Source organism: Fonsecaea multimorphosa (genome assembly GCF_000836435.1).
Source record: "Fonsecaea multimorphosa CBS 102226 unplaced genomic scaffold supercont1.10, whole genome shotgun sequence".
NCBI classification, from domain to species: Eukaryota; Fungi; Ascomycota; class Eurotiomycetes; order Chaetothyriales; family Herpotrichiellaceae; genus Fonsecaea; species Fonsecaea multimorphosa.
The window spans coordinates 404,892-414,904 of NW_015971644.1; the positions used below are offsets into that span (position 1 = coordinate 404,892).

Consider the following 10,013-nt stretch of genomic DNA (forward strand, 5'->3'; position numbering starts at 1 on the left):
CTAGGAAGTGGCAGTGGGTGGCAGTCAGTGGCAGTCAGTGGCCCGGCCCTCGAGAGCATTTGCCATTCACCTGCATCTGCGCTGCATCTGCACTGCAAACAGAACCACAACACCGTGACCAGCATCTCTCACAAGTAACCGCCCGCATTCTAATTCTATTGATACTCACCCACACCAGACATCTTCACTTCACCCTCCTTATACCTGTTTCTGCTGGCATCCAGCACCTTTACCTGCTACTCACTGCCTTCCATGCATTAATAATTGACCACACGCTCTGCACCTACACGGTGGGTGGCGCATTTGTTTTGGGTCACACACCAGCCTCTGGGGGGTCTTGAATCCATGACCTCTCAACCGCGTTCCCTTACAAGCCCCCAGACGTAATTCATCCCCCGACAATATTCTCCAGCTTGTCTCGGTTCGATCGAGTCATCGCCCGGTCTCATCATGGCACCTGCACAACCTCATATTGCCGCTCAGCTCCGCCAACTAATCTACTACCACCTCGACAACAACCTGCTCAGAAACGCCCTCTTTCTCGCTTCCCGCCTCGTCGCCTACGAACCTCGCTCCCCCGAAGCTGCCTACTTGCTCGCATACTGCCAATTTCAATCAGGGTTCCTGAAAGCCGCATGGGACACTTCACGCGCCGCAGCTGTAAAAGGTACCCATTTAGGATGCAGCTACGTTTTCGCCCAGTCGTCCCTCGAACTCGGTCGAATTGTCGAAGGTCTCACTGCGTTGGAAAAGTGCAAAAACCTCTGGCAAAACAGAAACACATGGGGTCAACACAATGAGCTGAGACGCCAGCATCTCCCTGATGCCGCGGCCGTCTTATGCCTCAAAGGGAAGCTCTGGAAGGCAAATAAGAATCTGAACCAGGCTGTCGAGTGTTGGGCCGCCGCTTTGAAACTGAATCCATTCATGTGGGATGCGTTTACGGGGTTATGCGACACTGGAGCGAAAATTAGTGTGCCCAACATTTACAAGTTGAACAATGAGATGGTGGCAGCGACGCATTCTGCGCAACAGCAGAGCGCAAGGATTGAAAACGCACCGACCGAGAAGGGGTCGGGTGCGGTTTCGCAAGCACCATCAGATCCTTTTGTCTCGACGCAAAAGTCAAGCACGCAGCACCCGCCCGGGCACCCTGTACTATGGGAAAAGCTCAATGGCAGCAAAATGAGCGTTAATACGGTCAGCACGATCTTGGACGAGGAAGGTCTCGCCACTCCGTCAACAGAGGCCGAAGGGGAAGAAGGTGTCCTTCACGGCGCTCCACTCAACAACCAAAATCACGAACCGCCGCCGGCACCAATCAGAAAAGCAAAGGGCTTGACGGAAACACATGCAGATCCTCCACCTAGGTGGAAGCCAGGATCGACCAGGATGAGAGCAAAAGCAAAAGGTGCATCGGATGATTCTACCACTGTCTTACAAGATCCTCCTCCGCAGCCACTACCGGCAGCACCTTCTAAGAGAACGGTTTCGGGCCAGCTTGCTCCAACATCGTCTCATGCTGCGTCTTCAAGTATTGCCGAAGGAACGAGAAGAAGTAACCGGTTGCTCAACACAACAAGACCACCTAGTGCGAGTAGCACAGCCGGGAGCAAGATTTCGTCCCTGGCAAACACGCTCGGTTTACGAGAAGGACGAGATATCAAGAAAGCGAAGGCCCCAGTGCCGAAGGGCAGGACAGCAAATGCATCCACCGTCGGAAGAGTCGTGAGTGGCAATAGAACGAGGACCGGGTCGGCAGATCAAATGGACCTGGACGCCAAAGAACAGAAAAATGCTGCCAATGCAATCGCTCCTCCTCCAGTACCACCTATCCCAAACAACAAATCACGAGCACCCTCGACTGCGGATAGGGAACTAGAAGCGCTCCAAACTCTCTTGGATCTTTGTGGGCGAATTGCTTCTGCGCAGCTCTGCCTTGCCAACTATGACTGTCAAACCGCCATTCAGATATACAATGCTCTTCCTTCGTCACAACGTGAAACGCCTTTTGTCTTAAGTCAAATTGCCAAAGCCTACTACGAACAGGCTTCTTACATCGAGGCTGAGAAATTCTTCATTCGCGTACATCAGCTTGCGCCCACTCGCCTCGAGGATATGGAAGTCTACTCGACAGTCCTCTGGCACTTGAAATCAGAGATTGAACTTGCCTACCTGGCGCACGAGCTTATCGAAATTGACCGATTATCACCTCAAGCATGGTGCGCGATCGGAAACTCCTTCTCTCTCCAACGTGAACATGAGCAAGCATTGAAATGCTTCAAGCGCTCCACCCAACTCGACTCACAATTCGCGTACGGGTTCACGCTCCAGGGGCATGAGTACATCGCCAATGAGGAATTCGAGAAAGCACTTGAAGCCTACCGAGCAGCGATTGCCGCAGATGGCAGACATTACAACGCATGGTACGGTTTAGGAAAAGTTTACGAGAAACTGGGCAAGTGGAATATTGCGGAGCAGCATTACCGAACGGCAGCAAAGATTAATCCCACCAACGCAGTGTTGATATGTTGTATCGGCCTCGTCCTTGAAAAACAAGAACATCCAGAAGACGCACTCCTTATGTACACTCGTGCATGCAGCCTCGCGCCTCAATCGGCCTTGAGCCGGTTCAAGAAAGCAAGGTGCCTGATGAGCTTAGGGCGTCCGAGGGAAGCGCTAGCGGAATTGATGATATTGAGGGATGTGGTGCCGGATGAGGCGAATGTGTGGTTTCTCATGGGACGCCTGTACAAGACCTTGAAAGATAAAGGCAATGCTGTGAAAGCCTTCACCATGGCGTTGAACTTGGATCCAAAGGTGTGTCTTTACCAGTTGCTCATGGCTCAAGTGTTGACTAACATGGAATTCAGGCTGCTCAGTTCATCAAAGACGCAATGGAGAGTCTCAACGATGATGAAGACGAATATGATGACGATGTGGATGAAGACATGGAGTGATGATGATCCGGGTACATCTTTCCGTCCCCAGCGAGCTCCACCTGCTTTACGAAGGACGATGAGATGACAGCCTGAAGCAAGGTTCTCTCTGGCTCAGCGGACCCTGCTCGTCGTCAGACTCGCAATGATGTTCTATGGATTTTCAACAGATGTTCCGATCATCATTCAGAGAAACACCTCCCATGTTGCTTCAGTGAGCGCCACCTACATTTGTGTATACCATCTTAATATCTACCGGACGGTCCCCGAATGGATGCATTCAATGGACCAGAAGGGTTTGGATTAAAGATGCCACGACACGTTTGTTGACACGAAAGCAAAGAAAAGGAATGGGCAGGACGCCTTTGTCGGCAGTGAAAAGCGACCCAGCTCTCAGACCGCAGCATTTCCTCTTAGAGAGCATGCGGAGCCTGTTGACCTCTACAGAGAGAGTACTTTTCAGAGCCGGTTCTGAGATTCTTCTTTTGCTTTCGGACGTTCTGGTAGGGGGTTTTTGGTTCACCGAGCAAAGGACGCCCGTCGACGCCTTGTCTGACTTTGTTTCATGGACTGGGAGGCGTGTGTTTGGCTTGCACTTGTGCTCTCTGAACGGGCCGGGCTGAGCAATGTGCATTCCAATGGTTTGAGCGCATTCTTTGGAGTTATGGTTTACGGATATTGATTGCGAGGGATTGGAAGCTCGAGCGTCTTGCTGCATTTTACGGGAGTGAACAATGAAAATGGAGCCCCGGTTGGCCGGCATGGGCATGGCATGCCATGGGTTTGGTTTGGTTTGATATGGTATGGCGGACGACGCATGGATTAGCATAGCGACACACGATATTCACAGTTCCAGTCACAGTTGGCCGTCGGGTCGGAGACACAGATATGGACACCGACACGGACACCAGACGCCAACGCGTAACAGCTCGCAAAGCTCTGCGAGGGGTCTCTGGATGTTATGTACCTACCTACATGGCCCTCTTGTGTACCTTGGGGGCAACCTACAGACCTAAGAGTCCTAGAAACCCTATGTTACTTGATCGAAATCAATCATTAATCATTCTTGATATTAAATAAATGATCAGTCATCAGTCCCAAAAATGGACGGACCATCGACTAATACTCTCGCCATAGTAATATATTACCCCAATACACAAAACAGCAAACGCCTCACATTTGTTCCTAAATACCTAGGGACCTACGAAGCAGGTATGCTAGGTATGGTAGGTGGCAAAGTGGTGAGGCAATGAAGGGGGGCAAGGAAATACCTAGGTATACACGGCAAATGGGAATTTCATGTGAGATACCGTTGGGTACCTACCTAGGTACCTATAGGTACCTATATGTAGGTAGGTAGGTAGGAAACCGGGGTGATTGTGTTTGGTATGATATGATGTATATTCGATCCAGAGACGAAAGATCGGATTGCGCGATGGACAGGGCGGGGAAAAGGTGGTATCATTTCAATACAACAATTGGGGCAAGTATCAAACGCCGAAAAAAAAGACATGCCAGCCATCCATCCATCCACACATCCATACCGACTCCCAAAGAGAGCCACGCAAAGAGAGATCATTACCAGCCTCAATTTACTCGGTAGACGCACGCCTCTCTCCGGCTCCAGCGTAGCCCAACGGCCTCATCATTAGCCTCGAGCGCTCTTCAACACTTGGTCGGATTCGAGTTTTGGGGGGTTTTGGCTTTGTGCCAAAATAGATGGATAGATACCTTTTTGGTCTGGGGTCGAAGGAGGAAACACCATCCTCGTCGTTCTTAACATCGCTTTCATCATGTCGTGTTTCGTCCGTTCCCTCTCCTGCGCTTGTGCCTTGTCCCTGAAACTTGCTCCTATCTCCCTTCGACTTGCTGATTTACTCACAACTCGTCCTTGACGTACTTTGTCGCGCTGCTCGCCGACTCACTCACTGCGCTGGCTATGCTCTCCACGCTTTCACTCACGGCACTCGCCACGCCCGTCGCCCCTTCACCGACTCCACTTGCCATGGCGGCAATCCTGCTATTGGCACTGGCCACAGCTTCGAGGATCTGTGAGTTGATGCTTTCCGTGTAACTCTGTTCGGGTCCATAGATCGCTGTCGAGACCTTGGCGGTAAGGCTCTCGACAGTATCGCTTATTGCAGAAGCCGCCGCCGCGGCGTTCTCGGACACAATGGATGATGCAGACGCGTATGTGTCAGCCGCAGCGCTGGTCAAAGACTCAGCTGTACCTGTGGGCGTTCCGTAGATGGCGACGCTCACAGCATCCTGGGCGCTCTTTGCCAAGTCTGCAAATGAGGACGACGCGGCCTCCACGTAGCCAACGGGAGTGCCATAGATAGCTTCACTCACTGCCGCGCTCGCGGAGGAGTAACTGTCGGCAACAGCAGAAGTTGCCTGCTCGATGGTTCCCTTTGGTGTGCCGTAAATCTGTGCACTGGCTGCGTCGACAGCGGCATTCAGTTGTCCTGTCACTGAATCCAAAATGGAGGAGACCTCGGGGGGAGGGGTGAAATAGGATGCGGCAACGGACGAGGCAGAAGAGGCCATGGATGACGCGGAGTCGTACGCTTCGCTCGCCAAGCTGGAAGCCGAGCTGTAGCCCGTATAGTAGGCGGAGCTGAGGCGACTCATGACTGACTCAGTGAAGTCGGGCTCCTTGCCAACTATGAGCTCTGAGACATAGGATTGGATGACGACATATTGATCGTTCGCAAAGTCCGTCACCTGAGCGGAATATTCTCCAGCTTGGGTAGCAAAATCTTCGTAGAAAGGCTTCGGCGTGCTGTAAATTTGTTCGCTGGCCTTGGCGATGAGAGCTTGCCAGTTTTCAGATGCCACGCTGGAAATTGATTCAACAGAACCCGTTGGAGCACCGTAGACGGCTGTGCTTGCCGAGTAGCTAGCCGCAGAGAGAGATGAAGACGCGGCAGCGATGGCAGCATCATATTGCGAAGAGATAGAATTTAGTATACTCTGCGCCGGGGATGTCTTCTTTTTGCCCACGGCCGAGGAGGCCGAGTCTAGCAACGCGGACATTTGAGAGGCAGCGGCTGAGGATGCCGCACCGTATTGAGATGATGCCGCATCCAAAGCACTTTGGTAGTATGGAGCAGGAGTGCCGTAGATGGCGGTGCTCGCCGCATAGCCGGCTGCGGAAAGGGATGAAGAAGCAGCAGAAATGGCTGCCTCATATTGTGACGAGATGGAATCAAGAACGCTTTGTGCGGGAGAGGTCTCTTTCTTGCCAAGCGCAGAGGAGGCCGACTCGAGCATTTCTGACATTTGGGAAGCAGCTGCCGAGGAAGCAATCTCATACTGTGACGATGCTGCTTCGAGAGCGGTCTGATAGTATGGCGCAGGAGTGCCGTAGACAGCAGTGCTCGCAGCATAGGATGCCGAAGACAGCGAAGACGAGGCGGCGTCAATAGCACTGGAATAAGCTGCCACGGCTTCATCCCATAGGCTCTGAACAGTTGTGCCCGAGGATGAGCTGAACGAGTCCAGGTTGGAAGCGGCTGCCGAAGAGGCTGCCGAATATTGAGAAGCGGCCGCGTCAAGGAGGCTTTGGTATGCAGGCACCGGCGTTCCATAAATTCCAACCGATACGGCGCTTGACATGCTGCTCAATGCAGGAGTTGGTGTCCCATAGATCGCACTCGAAGCCGCTGCTACAAAGTCATCATACTGCTCGTGCGCCATTCCAACCGCAGCATAATAGTTCTTCCTTGCCTCTTGGAGATATCTTGCGTGAGCAGGTGTAGGAGTGGCCCCAACAGCAACCTTCGCCTTCGAGTATTGAGCCGAAGCTGCAGCCAGAGAGTCTTGCAAAATTGACGATGCCATCGACGACACAGATTCGAGAGGATTGGTCTGGGGAAGCGCACTCGAGGTTAAACTTCGAGCAGATTCAAGTCTATCGCTCGCGGCAGCCACAGCACCAGAATAGGCCGACTCAATTGAAGAGAACATTTGCTCATGAACAGGTTTCGGAGTGCCAGATATTTGCTGGGAAGCAATCGACTTTGCGGCGTTGTAATTGTCCTCCGCCCTGCTAACAGCCTCGCTGTAGAGGGAGCTGGCTTGTTGAAGCAATGACTCGGTGACTGGGGTCGGTGTCCCGAAGATGATTGAGCTCGCAGCCGCCACAGCTTGCTCGTACTTTTCAGATGCGGCGCTTGCGACGCTTTCAGCCGTGCCAGTAGGCGTGCCATACAAGACATTGGAAGCTGCAGATAGAGCGCTGGAATACTGCTCACTCGCGACAGATGTGAGGCTTTCCACTGTGCCTTGGGATGTTCCGAACATGGCTTCAGATACCGCGCGAGTAACCTCTGCATAGCGATCGCCAGCTTGGTTGATCACGCTCTGGACATTTTCAGAGAATGTCGACTCCTCGTTGTTGTCAAACATATCGTCCAGGATAGGTATGGAACCCTTCACCTCTGCAGCCATAGCACCTCCAAAGATTTTCGACACTCTAGTGGTTGCTGAATCTGCAGCGGACGAAACTGAGCTGGCAATATCCTCAGCGGCAGTGCTTGCTGAGGAGAGCTCATCTGTTGATGGTGAAGCAATGGATTCGACCCACGATGATGCCGAGCTCGCCGACTCGCTCACACCTTCCGGGAAGCCTGAACCAGTCTCCGCGGCGTCAGAAAGGATGGACTCGGCAGTCCCAGGGGTGCTTCCAATGACAGCCGAAGATGCAGACCCGTACGCTTCTCCAGCCGTGGCGCTGATATCAGACTCGAGTGATTCAACAGGCACCGCTATAGAAGATTCCAAAAGTGATGAGACTGAAGAAAATGCATAACCTGCAGCCTCCTCGGCTTTGGACGTCGCGGACTCCACTGTGCCAGTACTGGTGCCCACCGCCGCAGATGATGCGGACGACACCGCTTCGGTAGCAGCGTCGCTGCCCTGCGCCAGGAGGGAGCTGGCGGATTCCACAGCTGCTGAGGGTGCGCCTTGAAGCTCAGCGACTAGGCTGGAAGCAGCTGAAACGACTTCTGCCGGCAAACTTCGAGTTTCGAAATCATCCGAGGAATCGCGGGCTTTCAACTTCCACTGAGCAACACTCTTGAGCCTAACTAGTTCTTTCGCTGCATCTTCGGTGATTGCCATGCTTTCTTCCAGGATTTGTCGAGCCGTGGCAATTGCTTCTTCCGCCTCTGGACTCTTCATGGCAACGTCTTGGACCTCGATTTTCCATTCATCGAGCGTCTTTCGGACCTCGTGAAACTTCTCCCAGTGTTTGTAGGTGACCCCTTCCATCCAAGCCCAGCGCATTCCGACTTCTTGGAGCCCGATGTCTTTTATCCCGTCCAAGACTTCTAGAGTAGACGCGGAGGCAGCCTCGAGTCTTTGTATCAACCCTTGTTCAAAGTTCTTGGCCCAGTTGCGGACATTCTGGGCACGTTGCTTGATCTCTGCGCCTGAAGATCTGATAGATCCGAGAATGTCTTCTGCTGCCTTTTTAACTGTCTCTGCACTTGCATCGTCAGGAATGGAAGCAACGGTGGACTTTATCTTCGTTTTGACATTCTCCAACTCATTTTCCGCGGTCTTCTCCAAAGCCCTGGCCAGACCTCGACCAACTCCGTCAATGTCGCTCTTGACAAGACTGTTGACGATGGAGGTGACTCGTTCTCGAAGGTCATCGCTACCCTTGTCAGCGGCAACAGCAAATTTCTTTTGCCAGCTCTGAAGATCTTCAGTAATTTGTTCTTCCGTGGCATGTTCAATGGGCCGTTTGGCACGTTCTTGAACAGTCGGTTGAGCTTCGTGGGTCTTGGTCGTAGAGGAGGATTCTGCTTCGTCTTCCGATTCAAACATAGCATACACATCATCCATTATGCCGGTGGTTGCACCGGGAGTGGAAGAGGCAGTGAAGGTCGACTGGGTGCTATCCACCTCGTCCATGGCGGCCTTCAACTGGCGGCTCTCCCGATACTTGGCAATCCTCTCATTGATCATGACGAGCTGAGGCCTGACATTGTCGATGTAAAGACCCTTCACAAAGGGCAAGAAAGTGCCATCCATGAATATGACCAGATCCGCCCAAGCATGTCGCAGAAGAGGATACGCGGTGTTCAACACGAAGTCTTGACAGATATCGTATGCTTTATGGAGATGCGGCCGGGAGTATTCCATTGCTGGAAGAAGATGTTGTTGGTACACTTTGTAGGCCTGATCTCGCGCTGGGGTGTAGTAAGGATCAGCAAATGCGACAGCTTGGTCAACATGAGGGCCTATATTCTTCTCGTAGAATCTGACGGCATTTCCTCGCGCCAGGTTGATCTGAGGCATTACGGTCTTGTCCCATTGCGCTTGAGAGTACGCCTTCGCAGTGTCGATCTGGGGAGCGGCATATTTCTTATAGTTGACCACGGCAATTTTGGACGCAGGCCGCACCACTCGGCTATTCACCAGGTGTGCGTATGGCTCGGCTTTGGCAACGTAAGGAGCTGCATATCCATCGTAATATGGTTGCAGATGAGGATGAATGTATTCCTTCGCGGAAAGGTACGGTCCACATATTCGCGGAGAGGTGTCGGTGAGGGCAGTCCGGGAAGAGGGACAGCTGAACAGGACTGTGAGGAGGCAGTACCATATGGCCAGCCTACATAGGCGTTAGAGATATCTTGGACAACTTAGTTGAGACACATACCTCGCCGAGGAGCTCAATAGCCAGGAGGTCCAGCTCCTGCGATAGCGTTGGTGAGCAGGTCGACGTGCAGGCGGTCCTACAGCGTGCCCATTGGCGTGCCCATTGGGTCTGTCCTTGACACTCTCTATAGGTCTTCCATTCTCAACTACTGCCATCGCAGCTGATGTACCTTCGAGGATTACTCCTCGCTCCCACCAAAGGTGCGGATTGTGCTGCCAACTTTTTCCCGAGCACAGATGATTCGGCCGATGTTGGGTGAAGAAGTGTATCACCCAAATGCCGATGTTCAAAAAGAACAGTGCAGCAGGAAACGGAGAAGCTGACAGGAGATACAGAGAGGGAGGAAGATTCCACAGCGAATCTGGTGGTGTGAGGTGATGGCCGAGGAAGAGCAGTAGATG

General features: G+C 52.6%; 2 protein-coding genes across 2 annotated transcripts; one reads left to right on the forward strand and one right to left on the reverse strand.

The window, feature by feature from the left end:
* Nucleotides 1-450: 450 nt before the first annotated feature.
* Nucleotides 451-2,960, forward strand: Z520_05726 (uncharacterized protein; the record flags this gene model as incomplete). Its single annotated transcript, XM_016776229.1, has 2 exons — nt 451-2,820; nt 2,874-2,960. The coding sequence occupies 2 exons, from the start codon at nt 451-453 to the stop codon at nt 2,958-2,960; spliced, it is 2,457 nt and encodes an 818-aa protein (XP_016632548.1).
* Nucleotides 2,961-4,817: 1,857 nt separating this feature from the next.
* On the reverse strand, nt 4,818-9,767 carry Z520_05727 (uncharacterized protein; the record flags this gene model as incomplete). Its single annotated transcript, XM_016776230.1, has 2 exons — nt 4,818-9,564; nt 9,613-9,767. 2 exons carry the CDS (start codon nt 9,765-9,767, stop codon nt 4,818-4,820), a joined length of 4,902 nt encoding a protein of 1,633 aa, XP_016632549.1.
* Between the last annotated feature and the right edge of the window lie 246 nt (nt 9,768-10,013).